The following is a 16,660-nucleotide window of genomic DNA, read 5'->3' as shown; positions in this document are numbered from 1 at the left end:
CTGATTGTAATGCACCAAATAATCCAGAGCCCTGCAGGCCTGTCTTTATGTTTGATTAGTATTAACTTGGTCTCACATCTTCACTTTCTACAATATGAGATCTCTTGAAATACGAATCCAATTATCTCTTCTGTATCTTGAAAACAGTTAAGAAAAATAAAAACAGGCAATGGCGAAAACCTGGGTCGCCTCCGAACGTTGGTCTGTGGCAGTAGGGGTTGTCGTGGGGCCGCGCTGGACTCTGAGGTACAAGTGCCCCTCTTTCCACCCGGCCCCTGGAAGAGTTCCTCCAGGACAACCAGGGGTGGGAATGCCCAGGACCCCTCTGTGTGGGCTTGGGCTGGCGATGCTTCTAGGCACCGGCTTCTGCCTCTGGACTGGGCCCTTCCCAGCCTCAGAGGAGAACAGGCCGCACCAGTAGGTCCACGCTGTCCACAGCGCGAGGTGTCAGTATTCCAGAGATGCGCCTGGACCTGGCCTGGCCCTCCACCTAAGCGGGGTCAGTTTCCTTCAGAGGTAGAGACGCTCCTGGGTGGACAGGCAGCCGCCATCCACAGGACAGATCGCCTACAAATCGGCGTGCTGTGCATGCGCAGTCCGAGGGGGCCCGGGGCCCGGAGTGTCCGACCTGGCGGCCACTGCTGCCCCTTGGGCTGCAGCCGTCCGCAGACACGGCTTCTCCGGCTGACCTGCACGGGTCGGGCTATCTCCGGAGCCTACGTGACCACCGCCTAGGGCGCCCTGCTCAGCAGGCCCTCCCTGAGGCCGCGGGCAGCCGGGATGCCGGTACCTAGTGCTGCGGGTGCTGCCGGCCCTGCCCTCTCCGGGTGGCTTCGGGCAGCCCACCCACCCCTCTCACGGCCCCGCCCCTTCGGGTCAGCCACCACGGCTATTATTGGCTGCCCGGCCCTACACCCGTCGAGGGGTGTGCGGGGCTTGATGGGCAAACCTCGGAGTTCATTGGTTCCTCTGTCAGTCCGTCGCAGGACTTTTTTCGCTCCTCATTGGCCAAGGTGCTGAAGAGGGGGGCTGGGGCTCGCTATGGCGGACGGCAGCTGCTGGCGGGTAAGCGTGGAGGGGTGCCGAGCCCCGCGGAGGCCGACTGGGACCCGGGACCAGGAAGCCGACCGGGCAAGCCGGCCGCGTGTGGGGGTCTCGGGGGGCGGGGGAAGGTGTGGCGCGGCCCGCTCAGCGCCGCCTTTTCCCGCAGCCGCCGCGCCCGTGCGAGGCCTACGGCGCCGAGTGGAAGCTGTGCCGCAGCGCCCGGCACCTGCTGCACCACCTGTACGCGTTCGGGGAGCTGCCCGCCTGCGAGCAGTGGCGCCGCGACCTGGCCCGCTGCCGCGAGTGGGAGCAGCGCCGCAGCGCCGAGGCCCGGGTGGGCGCGCCGCTGGGACCTCGTGACACCCTACCCGTCCCCCGCGCCCCTCTCCCTCCTCCCCCTGCCTCCCCGTTTCCCTCTCTCCCGCACCCCCTCCCTCCTCCCCGTCTCCCCCACCCACCTGCTTCCTTCCACCCCCACTCGCACCTCTCCCACCTCCTGGGGTACCGGGCGGTCTGGGGGATCCACTCGTGGTGGGGTGGGTTGGGCAGAAGCGGGGAGGCCCGGGAAGGGCTGCTTCACCTTTACTGTGATTATTTTGAAACACGGAAATGGGACCCAGGGTGACACATCCATCATAAGTGTAAGTCAGAAAACTGAGAAAGGCAGCTTGCCATCTATATGGCAAGAGATGGGGGACCTTAATACATACATAAAAAGAGCTTTTATATATCAAGAAAAATGGGGATGATTTCAGAATAGAAAAATGGGCCAAGAGCACAAAAAAAGCAGTGCATTGAAAAAGGAAACCAAATGGCCTAGATTTCCAAGTTAAAACGACATCGGTTTTGCCCAGTGGTCTTTGGGGTGTCCAGTGGAATTGGAACACCCTGTGTAGAGGCCTCTTTGCATGTGAAATGCACACCTGTTGGCCAGGTGGCTTTACTTCCGGAAATTTTTCCTAGAGAGGTGGTTGGACAGAAGCACACAGTTAAAGGTTCCAGATGTTCATCATTGTTGCTTGTGATTGTATAGAAGCTAAAAGTGAAAGTGATCTCCATTCTGCTAACAGACAGTTGATGCGGTGCACAGCTAGAGACCAGACAGTAATATGTCCTGGCAGGGAAAGGTTTAGTGAAAAAAGGAAACTCTGCAGCAGTATATATTCCATATATATTACTGCTGTACATATATATATATATATATACTGCAGTACATATTTCATATGTAGGGAACATACAATATCCCTAAAATTAAGACATAAAAAGAGCTAGAGAAGCTGCTTCCACATGGGCGATGGCAGTCTGGCAGTCTTTTGTATTCTACGTTGCATTTCTGTTTTTGAGAGTTTTGAGAAATTGGAGCTTGAGCACAGACAGACATAGGCAGATGGAGAAGTGCAAATTATGTGTGCAGAGAGGGCAGCACAGTGCCTGGTACAAAGCAAAGGGTGGCCCGTGTCATGCTAGTCTGACCTTTGCATGTCCTTGAGGGAGAGAGGCTAGAGAGAAGGCCTCTGCCTGGAACAGTCACTGCGGCATATTGCCACATGCCCACAGGTCTGGCCCTGGGGGCAGGTCTTTCCCCTCTATTCCTCCCTTTTGGCCACCATGCCCCTCTGCAGGTCCCAAGGCCACTCTTCCACTCGTTCAGGTATCTTTTCTTACAGTGCAGCCCTGCCAGCCTCAGTTTTAGCAGGCGAACCCAGCTGTCAAGCCCCAAAGCCCTAGAGGATACAGGTTAACCTTTACTCCAACAGTAGCTTGTGAAAAAGAATGATGTAGATCTATGTGAGCAGATATGGAACAACTGGCAAGTTATACTAGTGTAGGCAGCCAGGTTGTGGAGCATGGGAGTGGTGCATATCACGTGTTCCGCTTGTCCATCTGCTGGGGAGGGGGTTGGTGTGGGGGCCACGTAAGGGTGTGCGGGGGCCTGGGGCCCAGCCTGTGGCAGGAAGTGATGGGGGTCCCATTTGCACAGCAATCCCTTTGTGAGAGTGAGCGGGCGCGAGTCCAGGCCGCACAGAAGCACACCCTGGTGTGGGCCCTGAGGCAGAGCCCCCCTGCAGATTGGCACCGCCCACTGCCACAGGACAAGGACGAGTGACAGCGCCTTGGCCCTGGCCTGCCTGACTTCCGGACTGCTTACTGAAGCAGGGCTCCAGTGGGTCTGTGTGAGCTCTCACCTGGCCTGAGACACAGGGCAGGAAGACTGCAGCCCCTCTGGCCCCAGCCCCAGTTGTGTGCAGCTTGCAAGACAATTGCAAGGCAGCCAGCGTGTGGGAGATGGCAGTGCTGGGCCTGGAACTCTCAGGTGAGCTCCTGGGGGCTACCCCCCTGACCTGTGCGGACATGTGGGAGGGTGAAAGTAAGGTGGCTGTGAGAGGCTGAAGTATGTGCCCAAGAAATACATGCCCCTCATCCCTTGGGGCGTGAGCCCCTTGTAAATAGGATCTTTTGAAGATGTTTTTAGTCAAGGTCTGGCAAACTGAACCTTCACCTAGAATACCAGAGGCCTTCTAAAGAGACCCTACAAGTCACAGAAGCAAGAGAGCACACTGACATGTGACAGAAGCAAAGCTGTAAGCCAAGGAACCCCAAGGATTACTAGCATTCAGCACTAGAGCACTACAGACTTTGGGGGGAAATCCTGGTCTTGGCTACCGCCTTGATTTGTACTTCTGGCCTCTGAAACTGTGAACCAATAAATTCCTGTTGTTAAGCCAACCCGTTGTGTGGTATTTCTCTTAGCAGTCTGGCAGCTAAATGGTTGTGCTGCTGGAAGTGTCTGTCCTGGTCCTTGGGAAACAGGTGGGTACACCCCGGACCTGGCACTCCCACCGCTGGGCCATGTGCATGTGCTCTCAGGGGTGACAAGGCTGTGACTAGGAGGCAGTGCCCCCAGTACCTGTGCACCAGCTCTCAACCCTCACAGCCCCACACCTGGGCTCTTTGGAGTAGGGTTTCAAAAGATGCACACGGCTACAGTACACACACCTTGTGTCAAAAGGGTTTGTGGACTCCTGGTTTAAAAACACCCAAAATGTGGACTTTGGATCTCCTTTCCTCAAAATTTCCCCTAGCTGTTTTTAGGAAACCTGGAATGTGACAAGAGCCATTCCATATGTTGGATTCCAATTCATAACTGAAAATAAGATCCACATTTGGCAGATTTCGCACCAAACACATTACTCAGGCAGTATTAAAATCTTGCATAGGGTGGTGCTATGGTGACTCAATGGCAGAATTCTTGCCTGCCATGCCAGAGACCAGTGTTTGATTCCCAGAGCCTGCCCATGTGCAAAAAAAAATTAAGATTTTGTGTGCTTCTGCTCCCTAGATGATTTTTAAATATGTATATGAACTAACAAGAACCCTAGTTCTTGGAGAAGACTCTTACAACAACATGAGTCAGCGTTTTGCGGTCGCAGTGGCCCCACTGTATAATGGGGACATGCCACTTGGTGCCTCATCCACAGCTGGGCCCAACCTGGCCACAGCAAACACTTTTGATTTCATAATTTGAGCAAAACCAACTCTTCAGAAGGGCATCAATTAATACAGCTCCCCTACTCTTGTGCATTTTCTGCTGCACACTCTGGAGTCACTCTCTGGTCTAGGATGGCAGTGGTGTATGCAGTGACCCTATGATCATGAGTATGAAGAGGCAGTCCCACCCATCCCAGGGAGACACCTGGATGTTGGTATCCCCATCCTCTCCCTGGAAGTGGCTGGATGAAGAGCAAGCAGTTCTGGCCAAAGAGAAGAAAGGGAAAACCTGCTAATCTAGAAGAATTTTCCCCATGCTTCAAAAGATACACCTGAATTTTTTCAATCTGCAGGTAGTGCCTGGAATTGCAGCAGCTACCTTGGGCCCTCTGGGTGGGTTTGGGAGGCATGGAGGAGCCTGGGAACCCTGGTGGGTACACCTGCACCCGGGAAGCTGCAGGCCTTGAGGGTCGGTCTCCCTGGCTCACTTAGTTTCACATGCTTTTTGAGGCTGCTCTGCACTGGGGCTGTGCCACGGGCAGCGGACTGCACTGACAGGAATCTACTGCTAGGCTTTTGGCTCTTTTCTATCCTCTGGATGTACAAGTCCTCCTGCTATAATGCCACTTTTGCATTTTACCTTCTTACCTCACTATTCGACAAGTCCCACGCCAGCAGGTACTCTCTCTGGATAGATGTTCCCTGGTGAAATGTACAGATTCATTTTTTACAACATCCTAGGGTCTACTGCATGCTTGGCAAGGGTTGTGGCTCTGGGATCATAGGTCTTTACCAGACAAGTAGCTTTCCACAGAATTAATGTTCCTAGGGAGATAGACGTGAGCATTGAACATGAATAAATAAGAATTTAAAACAGGGGTAAGCACTATGAAGAAAACGTACTTTAAGTACTAAGATACAGCAGTGATCTTTTGACTTTTTGGAAAAAGCCCAAATATTTTACATTATGATGTTGTACATTTACATAGAACATCTAAAGTTGAAACAACTTTTACAAAGCAGTATCTGTACTTGTATGAAGCACTTATGTTTTTTTTATTCAATGTCAATCAAAATACACTACACACAACTTGCATGTAATTCAAGGAAATTATACTGAGTTAAAAAACAAATCTTAAAGGATACATGTAGCATGATTTCACGTCTGCAACTGGTGAAATAATGTAATTTAGAGCAGAGGTCAGGTTCCTGGTTGCCAGCAGGTAGGAAGGAGGGAAGGTGTATGGCTATGAAGGGGTATAACAGGGTCTTGTGGTGGTCCTGGTTACACAAAGCTACACATGAAAAATTGCATCAAGCTGCAAGCACACGAGTTGCCATGACCCATGACTCTATTATACGACCTAATGGGCTGAAACGTACTGTTTTGGTAAGCACTGGTCAGGAGTGGCTGCGTTCAGGACCAAAAGGACTTGAGTGCTTAGGTGAAGTTTTTATCCAAAACTGGTAAGACTTTTTAAAATAGAAGTGAGCCACAGACTAGGAAAGGACAATCTAAATTCCTATTTAAATGAAACATTTCCCTGGTATCTGCAGTGAGGTAGTTAAGATCCCAAAGCCTTTCTGAAGGTGTGATTCCTGTCAGTAGGAGAAAGGGCTCCGTCCCTGCACAGCAGTTTCCCCATTTCCAGAATAACAGCGCTTGAATACAGACCATGGTGGCCTGTGCCCAGCTCAACCCCATGAGGGACACCTTTATCAGGTAGGCATCCCTCTCCTCCACCCTTGGGGGTTACTTTGTACCTCCTGCTGGCGGCGCTTTAATCACACACTGGGATTTTCCCTTCGGCCCATGTGTTCCCCAGTGGAGGATAGTGGGCAAAGTCTTGGCCATCTTCCCACTTCCTGGCAGAGGGAGGGAGCATCTCACCCTACCACTCTCCCGGTGAACTGTGAATCCCGCAGAAGACAAAGATACTTTTGATTAAGCTTATATTTATTAACAGTAGGCCTTACTACGCAAAGCTGACTTGAACTTGGGTCATCATGACTCTCCAGGGAAATGTGTTCTGAGGCCCGCTGCCTGCAGTCCTACTTCTTGAACTCTGTCTGTGTGTACACCTTGGTGATGTCGTTGTACCTGCCTTCAGGGGCCTGGTAATTAGGGATGGGCGGTGTGTGATTTGGCCCTTCCTTCTCAAAGGGGAACAGGCTGGGATCCCGCTTGATGGCTTCTGCATGGAGCTCCGGGGACTCGAGCTGAAGTTCCTGCAGAGCTTCCTGTTGGGCCTTGAGCATGGACTGAATGGAGTCCCTCTCCATCTTCTGCTCTTGCTGCTTGTAGAGGGACCACTTCTTCAAAAGCAGAGCTCTCCTCTCCTCCTCCTCAGCAGCAAGCTCCCCCTGTGGCCGCTGCCTGGGACACACAAGTACAAAGGTGTAACGCTGGGGGCTCCAACCCTGCTGGCAGTAGGGCCCAAGTGTCCTCACTGCCAAAGCCACTACTGAGGACTGGGGAAAAGTACACATTCAGGACAAATTAAAGAATGGAATTTTGAATGTGGCAGCAGATACAACTGACCCTGGAAAACAGTGTCATTTCTTTTATAAGTTGACAAGATGCAGAGTAAGTCTACATATGTCCTCAACCAGAACAATGAATGAGCTGGAAGAGGCTGGAATCACCTAGTTGGTAACTCTGGAACGTGAATGGACCCTTAAAACAATCCCGGAACTGCTGGAACAGGGAGAGGTGGTGAGCTTCAAGCTTCTGTAAGCTTGTCTGTGCACAAGACAGCGGCACCCATGCAGCAGCAGCAGGCCATCTGGGACTGACCGGCAGGCCAGGGCAGGCAGGGGAACCTTCCACTCCAGACAGGTGGGGGTTGCAACTTGAGTTCACTCTGGAAGCTCCCTGAGGACCAATGCAGACAGAAGCCTCCACAGCAGCAGCTTCACACTTTCCAATCTATCTGGAGATTTAAATCTCCCAATCAATCAGAAGATTTAAAGAAACAGTGCACTTTTACTTTATTTTTCTTTTTATTTATTTAATTTGGTTTAACAGATTTTTTTTTAGGAGGAGAGTGTGTGTTTGGCAGATTCCAGAAGGAAAGTAAAAACCATACCACTCCAGCCCTGAAGTAAAAATTCTAAAATCCCTGGGAACTAAAGATTGAAAAACTAGATTTCCAGAGTGACCACAATACTCTGAATATCCAACTCTCAAGAAGATTTAGAAAACTTAAAGAGACAGGAAAGTATGACTCAGTCATAGGAAAATAAGAATTGGCAGAAGCTATCTCAGAGGAACCACAATCGCTGGAATTACTAATCAGAGGTCTTAGATCAGCTCTTTTAAACAAGATCAATGAACTAAAAGGAAAATATAAACAAAGAACTAAAGGAAATTGGGAAAACTGTTTATGAACAAAATGAGAATTTCAGTAAAGAGACAGAAATTATAAGCAGGTAAATTCTGGACCTGAAAAGTAAAATAACTGAAATGAAAAACTCAGGAAAGGGGTTCAACAGCAGATTTGAGCAGGTAGAAGGAAGCATTCATGAATTTTGAGATGAATGAAATTATCAGTATGAGGAACAGAAAAAAAAAAGAACGAAGAAAAATAAACAGAGTCTGAGGGACCTGTGGGACCCCATTAAGCATACCAACATACAGATTATACTGATTCCAGAAGGACAAGAGAGAAAAAGGGGCAAAAGTATTTGAAGAAAAATAATGGCCGAGAACTTACACCAGATAAAAAGACATGAATATACACATCCAGGACACTCAATGAACATCAAGCAGGAGAAACTCAACAGGACACATCAAATTATCAAAACCCAAAAGCAAAGAGAATCTTGAAAACAGCAAGACCTAAAGAGTATTTGTAAGGGTGACTTAAAAGATAAAAAGAGAAAAAAAAGATCTGACAAATAAAAACCAAATGATAAGATGGGTGAAGTGAAGATAACCTTCACTAAGATGGTTGAACTAAAAACTGCCTTTACAGTAATAACTTTGATTAAACTCCCCAATCAAAAGATGCATATTGGCAAAATGGATTAAAAAATATGATCCATCTAAATGTCGTTTACAAGATACGCATTTTAGACACAAAGATATAAACAGGTTGAAAGTGGAAGGTTGTAAAAAGATACTCCACACAAGTAATAACTAAAAAAGAAAAAAAGCTCGGGTAGCTATACTAATATCAAACAAAACAGACTTTAAATGCAAAAATTTCCTGTTTATTAATAAAAGGGGCAACTGACCAGGAAGAAGTAAGGATCATAAATATCTAAGATCCTAATCAAGGAGCCCCAAAGTACACGAGGCAGAAACTGGTAAAAGGGAGTTACAGACAACTCTACTATATAATGGGAGATTTCAACACACCACTGTCTCTAATGGATAGAACATCTAAATGGAGGTTCAATAAAGAAACAGAGAACTTAAATAATACCATAAATGAACTAGACCTAACTGACATACAAAGAACACTGCATCACAAAACAACAAGACACACATTCTTCTCAAGTACTCATGGATCATTCTCCAGGATAGCCATATGCTGGAAAACAAAAACAGGTCTTAATAAATTTTAAAAGACTGAAATTAGATGCGCAACAGTGGCTCAGTGCCAGAATTCTCAGCTGCCGTGCCAGAGACCTGCGTTCGATTCCCAGATTCTGCCCATGTCAAAAAAAAAAGATTGAAATTATACAAAGCACCTTCTCTGTCCATAATGCAATGAAGCTGGAAATCAATAACAAACAGAAACAGGGAAATACACAAAATATATGGGTGCTAAACAACATGCTCTTAAACAATCAATGAGTCAAAGAAGAAATTGCAAGAGAAATCAGTAAACATCTTGACACAAATGAAAATGAATACACAACTCATCAAAACCTATGGGGTGCAGTGAAGCCAGTGCTGAGAGTTAAATTTTTAGCCCCAAACACCTACATTAAAAAGGAAGAATGAGCTAAATCCAACAACCAAACTGAACAACTGGAGAAAGAATGACAAACTAGTCCCAAAGGCAAGCAGAAGGAAAGAACAAAGATTAGAGCAAAAGTTAATTTAATGGGGTACAAAGATAAATAAGTAAATAAAACCAAAGTTGGTTCTTTAAGATCAATGAAATCAACAAACCCTTAGCTAGAATGTTCTGCCCAATAATAGCAGAGTATACATTCTTCTCAAGTGCACGTGGTTCGTCTTCACTATAGACTACATGCCTGATCACAAAACAAGTCTGAATAAATTTAAAAATAGTGAAATCATACAAAGTATCTCCACCAACCACAATGGAATGAATTTAGAAATCATTAAAGTGCAATGGAAAATGTACAAATAAAACACACATTTAAACAGTCAATGGGTTAAAGAAGAAATTATAAGGAAATTAGAAACTACTTAGAAATGAAAAGCAAACAGAACATATTAAAACTTATAGGACACAGCGAAGACAGAGCTCAGAGTCAATTTTATGAACTAACTTCACATCTTAAGGAACTAGAAAGAGAAGAACAAACTTAACCCAGAGCTAGTATAAAGGAAAAAATTAAGAAGAGAGCACAGATAAATGAAATAGAGGACAGAGAAATAATAGAAAGAATCAACAAAACTAAAAGCTGGTTCTTGAATATCAATAAAATTGACAAACTTTAGGCAGTCTGACAAAGAAGAAAAAACAAGATGTAAATAACTAAAATGAGAAAAGAAAATGGTGACATCACTACTGACCTTACAGAAATAAAAAGAATTATAAGAGAATATTATGAACAACCACATGCCAACAAATTAGAAAATCTAGATAACATTGTCAAGTTCCTAAAAACATCCAAAGTACCCAAACTGACCCCAGAAGATAGAAAAAATATCAGCAGCCCTCTACCAAATAATGGAAATGAATCCAAAATCAAAAACCTTCCAGTAAGAGTCCGAGACTGGATGGCTTCAGTGCTTAATTCTACCAGACATTTCAGAATTGACACCAGACCTATTCAAATTCTTCCAAAAAGTTGAAGAGGTGACAGTGTTTCCTAACTCATTCTGTGAGGCCAGCATCAATAAGTCCAATAGCAAAACCAGATAGAGACATCATACAAAAAAGGAGGTTATAGACCAATTCTCCCTATTAATATAGATGAAAAATCCCCAAGAAAATACTGGCAAACCAAACCCAACAGCATACTGAAAGGATTATACACTATGACTAAGTGGGATTTATCCCAGAAATGCAAGTGCAGTTCAACATGGTAAGTTCTATCAGTGTAATATATCACATTCATAGAATGAAGGAAAAAAACACCTGATCATCTCAATAGACACGGCAAAGGGCACTTGACAGTCCAATACCCTTTCATAATTAAGGTCAGAAAACTAGGAATAAACAAAACTTCCACAACATAATAAAGGGCATTTATGAAAATCCATAGCTAATCTACTTAATGGTGAAAGACTGAAAGCTTTCCCCCTAATGTTAGGAATAAGACAGAACTACCCATTTTCATCAATGCAATTCAACACTATACTAGCAGTCCTAACCAAAGCAATTAGGCAAGAGAAAGAAATAAAACGTATCCAAATTGGAAAGGAAGAAGAAAAACTATCTCATTTGCAGATAACATGATAATTCCATAGGATACACAAAATAATTCCAAGGAATACACAAAAAAAGCTATTAGAACCAATAAATTAAGCAAAGTTACAGGGCACCAGAACACCATGCAATTGTGTTTTACACACCAGCAATGAAAACTCAAAAAAGGCTATTAAGACAATTCATGTACAGTAGCATCTAAAAGAATAAAATATCTAGATACTTAGGAAAAATTTAACCAAGTCCTTCAGTCCTTGAAGTAATGTTTTGTTCATTACTGAAAGAAATTAAAGGAGATCCAAATAAATGCAGAGACATCTCAGGTTAATGGATTGAAAGACAATATATTTAATGTTAAGATCTCAAAAATGATCTACAGATTTAACACAAATCTTATCAAAATTCCACAAGCCTTTTTTGCAGCCATCAAAAAGCCAATCTTCAAACTCACATGAAATTGCAAGGGACCCCAAATAGCCAATAATTTTGAAAAAGAAGAACGAAGTTGGAAGATTTAGGCTTCCTGATTTCAAAAAGTACCTCAAAGGTATTGTAGTCAAAACAGTATAGTACTGGCATAGAGGGCAGACACACAGAACAATGAAATAACAGATGGCTGATTTCTGTTATGTACAGATGGCTGATTTTCAACAAGGGTGCTATGTCCATTCAGTGGGGAAAGAATGGTCTCTTCAATAAATGGTGCTGGGAACACTGAATTTCTACGTGCAAAATAATGAAATTACCCTTACCTCATACTATCTACAATAATTAACTAAAAATGGACCAAGCACCCAAATATGAGAGCTAAAAACAAAGAATTTTTATAAGAAATCACAGGGGAAAATATTTATGAGCTGGGATTTGCAATGGATTCTTAGCATGAACAGAAAGGGAAAAATTTATAAACTGGACTTCCTCAAAATTATGCTTCAGAGGACATGATCAAGAAATTAAAAAGACAAACAACAGAATGGGAGAAGATACTTGCAAATCATTTATCGGTTAAGGGCTTGATATCCAGAATATATAAAAAACTCCTACAACTCAACAACTGAAAGACAAACATCCCAATTAAAAAATGGGCAAAGGTCTTGAATAGCCATTTTTCCAAAAAAGATGTACATATGACCAAGAAGCACAATATGCAACATCATTTTCCATTAGGGAAATGCAAATCAAAATTACACTGAGTTACCACTTCACACTCATAAGGACGATTATTATTTAAAAAGCAGAAAAGACAAGCATTGGTGAGGGTGTGGAGAAATCAGAACCCTCATTCTAATTGCTTTTGAGAATGTAAAATGATGCCGTTATTGCGGAAAATAGTTTAGCAGTTCCTCAAAAAGTTAAACATATAACTACCATATTATCTGGCATTCCTGCATTTATATCCAAAAGAATTGGTAGCAGGTACTCAGATAATTGTACACCTATGTTCATTATAGCATTATTTACCATAGCTACAAACTGTAAACAACCCAAGTGTCCATGATGAACAGGTAAACAAAATGCGGGACATACACACCATGTAATGTTATTTAGCCATAAAAAAGAACGAAGCTCTGATACAAGTTATAACATAGATGAACCTTCAAAACCTCATATTAAGTGAAATGAGCCAGATGCCAAACAACAAATTTTTACATGATTCCACGTACATGAAATGTCGAGAAACAGCAAATATATAGAGACAAAAAGTAGATTAGAGGTTATATTAAGGGGGGAAGAGGAAGAAGGAGCTGTTGCATAGCGGGTACAGAGTAGAAATATTAGCAATTCTGAAATAAAATTACAAAAACCAAAGCAGTGATGCCTTGATAAGACTATGACAACACTTCCTCTGCCACAGGCAAGATGACCTCTGATGAATGGTGGCTTTGGAGAGAGGTGAATGGTGTTATAAAGATGGATACAAAAATCCCAGGGAATCAACAACCTGGAACCTCCCTGGAGTATCACAAAAAGCATCCAATTCTTCTCACTTTCATGGTAAGGTGCTACATTATACATGGGACACTTTTTACAAGAAGACAGAAAGGACAACTCCTGCTCACAGCACCACCCCGACACATACCATCTACGAACATTTTCATCATAAGGCAAAGGGCCAAGGGTTTTGGACTGTCAGGAAGGGGCTAGGGGTACAGACCCAGAAAGCAGCAGTACCACCAGATGTCAGCCACAGCATGCACCCCTGCCTCCAGGCAAAAAGCAACGTCAAGTCCAGGGCGAGTGCATGAAAAGCATCTGACCTGAACTTATTAAACCATTATCTGGGTTAATTTTTTTCTCCAACTTCAGCCACCCAGGAATGCTTTCTCTACCTCCCAAAAGGCACAATCAAGGAGAAAAGGACCCAGACCAGGGCTAAGTCAGTCCAAACCTACACATCCTTCCCATCACACGTTTGAACTGCAAATCAAAAGGAGTTTATGGAATTCCTTTATCCTGAGAATCTCAACCCCAGAACAGGACCCTTACCTCGCTTTATCCAGGAACTTCACAGGGATAATAAAATCTTCAATGGGAATTAGCTCTTGGCTGGCTTTTTCCAGTCGGCGGATCCTCTTTTTCAAACGGTCTTTTGCTGCTTGTTCTTTTTTAGGATCTACCCTTTTCTTCTTTCGAAGAGGTTCTGCTCTAATGGATAAAGTAAACATTAAACATTTTCCTCCTTAGTCTCATTAATGTGCAGAGAGACATGTTACTAAGTGAGATGCCTGTACAAGTACTGAGCAGCCCATTGGGGAAGGGGCTGTGCAGGGGTGCTGATCTCAAGAGCTCAGTGCGGTGGTGATGGGCGAAAATGCAGCTGACTACTTCCACCCAGAGTCCTTGTCAGAACTGCCTGAGCACCACCACCTCTGGGAAAGGGGAAAAGCTTCATGTGTGGTACCGTATAAATTAAGGGCAAGTACTCATCTTTCATCCTAAGCTATCTTTAGTTCTAGGGTTCAATTATGCTTTGGGATTGCACTGAAAAGTGGAAATACCAAAACTGATGGGGTAGAAGGTTATTATTCACATTTTCAAAAGATTTTGAGTTCATAATGTTTTAATAGGACTAAAAGAAACAGTATAACAAAAGTGACTACATATTCAGGATGCTGAATATTTTGGTAACAAATGGTGGTGATGGTGGCACAATGTTGTGAACCTAATCAACAGCACTGAAATATATCTGAACATGATTAAAAGAGGAAACGTTAGAATGTATTATAACAGAATAAAAAACTTCCTTAAATCCATGGAAGTACACTACACAGTGAACCCTAAGTTAAACCACATATTATAGTTAACAGTACAATGATTAAAATATGCACCCATCAATTCTTTTTTATTTTTTATTTAGGTGCATGGTCCAGGAATCGAACCCCGGTCTTCTGCATGGAAGGCGAGCACTGTACCACTGAACCACTTGTGCACCCTTCCCTGTGCCCATCAATTTTAACCAACGTTCCCGACGATACAAGGTGTGGAATAAGGGATGGCATATGGGAATCTGTATTTTATGCACGACTTTTCTGAAAACCCATAACTTCTCAAATAAAGAAAAAAAATTTTTTTCAGTGACAACATCTGCAGTTGGCCCTCTATTCACTTTTTGGCATTTCTTACCAAATTCCCCATCCTAGAACATTGACAAAATTCTGACTTACTCTTACAGGAACAAATCTTAAGTGGTACCGTTAATGTTAAGCAGGGTCAAATCCTCTAGCCATCAAGAGCTAATTTTGGTGAATGAAGTTCCTAGGAAGCTCCAAAGTCTCGGGTGTAGAGACTTTAATCCTCACACACCTGGCATTTCCCCTCCTCCAGGGCCTCAGAGTGAGCAAACAGGAAAGATTATGCAGTGCCCTTTAAAGCACATAAGAATCCCTGAAAGCTAATTCGTATTTAAACCACTCTTACATTTAGTGTTTTACACAGCAATATTCTACATACCAAATACTGAAAAAGGCAGACAAGCCCTTGCCTAATTTTAAATCGGACAAATTTTGTGGGCAGTTAATTTTGCAAAGCAATGTCACGTGCACCTCCATTTCCCGCTGACACCCCCAACAGGCGAGGCCCACGGCTGAGGTTTACCTCATGGGAAGGAGTTCCCAGAAGGACAGCAAGGAAGCTCGTTGGTGTGTGTCTCTAACCTGAGTCCGCCAAATTCCCAGCAGCCTAAAAGACAAAAATACATAGTGATTCTCCGCCACTTCCCAGGCTAAAGAAAGTCAGGAGTTCCCACCCCAAACCCGGGACATTTAAGGACTTCCGTTCACAGCACAGAGTGCGCGGCAGGTCCCTGCTCGCCAGTCCAGAGGTGACCCCCGGCTCATCCCTGGGACACCAACCCAAGGCAGAAACGCAAACGAGTCCGCTAAGACCCCTCCCCCGGGGCACACCCGCGCGCCCCGGCCGGCGGCGGCACGCACCGGCTCGGCGGGAGCAGAGCGCGCGCAGACGCGCCCAGCGACGCGGCGGCCATGGCCCCTGCTGCAGCTTCCGGGAGCGCGCCCCTCGGCGGTCCGGCCAGCCGCGCGGGCTCCCAGGTCCGGCCGCCGCGCCGCCCTGCGCTCCCACGTTCCGGCCGCGGAGAAACGACACGCCGGGCCCCGCCTCCGACGCAGCCCCGCCCCGTGCGTCCTGGCGGCGGGCGGACACGCCCCCGTCGCTCCCGCCCCGCGCCACCCGGGTCCTCCCTTCCGCCTCGGCCGCGCGGCACGCCCTCCCCGCCCACCTGCGCCGGCCCGGGCCGAGCCCCGCGGGCGTCCGCGCCTGTGCACGCGGCCCCGCTCGTCCAATAAGCGCGCCCGCCCGGCCGCCTCGGGGCCGCGGCGCGGGGAAGGTAGCCGTCGAGGCCGGCGCGCTCAGAGGAGGGCGCCGCGCTACTCGCGCTCGCGAGAGGCCCGATGAGCGCGCGTCCGCCGGCGACGGCAGCGGGTGACTGAGCGCCGCTGGGCCCGCCCTCTCCGGCGGCCGCCGCCCCGCGCCGCCCCTGCCCACGGAGGCGCCGGGCGGCCCGTGAGCGCGGGGAGCGGTTTCCCGCCGGGGCGGTTTGGCAGGTGCGCGCCGTGACTTCCGGCGTTGCCCGGGAGCCGCCGGAGGAGGAGCGGCGCAGGGGATGCGGCTGTGGCGGCGGTGGCGGCGGCCGAGCGCGGGGGGCGGCTGTGGCGGCGGCGGGGGGCGCAGGCCGTCGATGGAGCGGCGGCGCTGAGGGCGCGGGGCGGGCGGCAGCCGGAGGGCGGGCGGCGCGGGCGGAAGCGGCGGCGGCGGCTCCATGGCCCGGGCGCGCTGAGGGACGCGGCTCTCGCCTCAGCCCGGCGGCGGCGGCCGAACAATGAAGCTCCTGAAGCCGACCTGGGTCAATCACAATGGTGAGTGCGCGTGGGAGGTCGCGGGAGTCTGAGCCCCGGGTCGGCTCGGGGGCCGGAGTCGGCCCGGGGCCACGCGCAGGCCCCGGCCGCTTCGCCCCGACGCCGGCTGGCTGCCACCCGAGCCGCGCGGCCGGCGGCAGTGGACTTTGTCCCCGGCGCGGGGAGGCTGGCGAG

The 16,660-nt window shown here is 47.1% G+C and overlaps 3 protein-coding genes across 7 annotated transcripts in view; 2 read left to right on the top strand and 1 right to left on the bottom strand.

Annotated features, from left to right (window-relative positions):
- Positions 1 to 909: 909 nt before the first annotated feature.
- On the top strand, positions 910 to 14,685 carry C5H22orf39 (chromosome 5 C22orf39 homolog). Of its 2 annotated transcripts, none has more exons than XM_077160354.1 (4): positions 910 to 1,065; positions 1,211 to 1,378; positions 3,026 to 3,358; positions 14,470 to 14,685. In XM_077160354.1, exons 1-3 carry the CDS (start codon positions 1,042 to 1,044, stop codon positions 3,149 to 3,151), a joined length of 318 nt encoding a protein of 105 aa, XP_077016469.1. In that variant the 5' UTR covers positions 910 to 1,041; the 3' UTR covers positions 3,152 to 3,358; positions 14,470 to 14,685. The 2 variants fall into 2 exon arrangements, with proteins under 2 accessions (XP_077016469.1, XP_077016468.1); XM_077160353.1 differs by lacking the exon at positions 14,470 to 14,685 and adding an exon at positions 3,518 to 3,771.
- On the bottom strand, positions 6,473 to 16,576 carry MRPL40 (mitochondrial ribosomal protein L40). Of its 4 annotated transcripts, none has more exons than XM_077160350.1 (4): positions 16,470 to 16,576; positions 15,207 to 15,290; positions 13,599 to 13,757; positions 6,473 to 6,910 (listed from the first exon to the last, which is right to left on the bottom strand). In XM_077160350.1, exons 2-4 carry the CDS (start codon positions 15,209 to 15,211, stop codon positions 6,586 to 6,588), a joined length of 489 nt encoding a protein of 162 aa, XP_077016465.1. In that variant the 5' UTR covers positions 15,212 to 15,290; positions 16,470 to 16,576; the 3' UTR covers positions 6,473 to 6,585. The 4 variants fall into 4 exon arrangements, with proteins under 4 accessions (XP_077016465.1, XP_077016467.1, XP_077016463.1 ...); XM_077160352.1 differs by lacking the exon at positions 16,470 to 16,576 and adding an exon at positions 15,850 to 15,871; XM_077160348.1 differs by lacking the exon at positions 16,470 to 16,576 and adding an exon at positions 15,545 to 15,645.
- Positions 16,376 to 16,660, top strand: part of HIRA (histone cell cycle regulator) — a 105,974-nt gene continuing 105,689 nt past the window's right edge. Inside the window, exon 1 of the mRNA XM_077160334.1 lies at positions 16,376 to 16,486. Within this exon, the coding sequence (XP_077016449.1) occupies positions 16,450 to 16,486 (37 nt within the window). The 5' untranslated portion in view covers positions 16,376 to 16,449. The remainder of the gene's footprint in view (positions 16,487 to 16,660) is intronic.

The sequence above is a fragment of the Tamandua tetradactyla genome, chromosome 5, assembly GCF_023851605.1.
Source record: "Tamandua tetradactyla isolate mTamTet1 chromosome 5, mTamTet1.pri, whole genome shotgun sequence".
Lineage (NCBI taxonomy): Eukaryota > Metazoa > Chordata > Mammalia > Pilosa > Myrmecophagidae > Tamandua > Tamandua tetradactyla.
This window is presented reverse-complemented; position numbering and strand designations above follow the sequence as displayed.

What these genes read in the sequence shown, in the direction of transcription:
- MRPL40 (XM_077160348.1), bottom strand. Translation starts at nt 15,597, where the DNA reads ATGGCCGCCGCGTCGCTGGGCGCGTCTGCGCGCGCTCTGCTCCCGCCG. An exon ending in GCTCTGCTCCCGCCGAGCCG is followed by an intron (nt 15,291 to 15,544) that starts GTGCGTGCCGCC and finishes TTTGTCTTTTAG; the next exon opens with GCTGCTGGGAATTTGGCGGA. An exon ending in AAGTTCCTGGATAAAGCGAG is followed by an intron (nt 6,911 to 13,598) that starts GTAAGGGTCCTG and finishes TGTGTGTCCCAG; the next exon opens with GCAGCGGCCACAGGGGGAGC.
- C5H22orf39 (XM_077160354.1), top strand. Translation starts at nt 1,042, where the DNA reads ATGGCGGACGGCAGCTGCTGGCGG. An exon ending in CGGACGGCAGCTGCTGGCGG is followed by an intron (nt 1,066 to 1,210) that starts GTAAGCGTGGAG and finishes CTTTTCCCGCAG; the next exon opens with CCGCCGCGCCCGTGCGAGGC. An exon ending in GCCGCAGCGCCGAGGCCCGG is followed by an intron (nt 1,379 to 3,025) that starts GTGGGCGCGCCG and finishes CCATTTGCACAG; the next exon opens with CAATCCCTTTGTGAGAGTGA.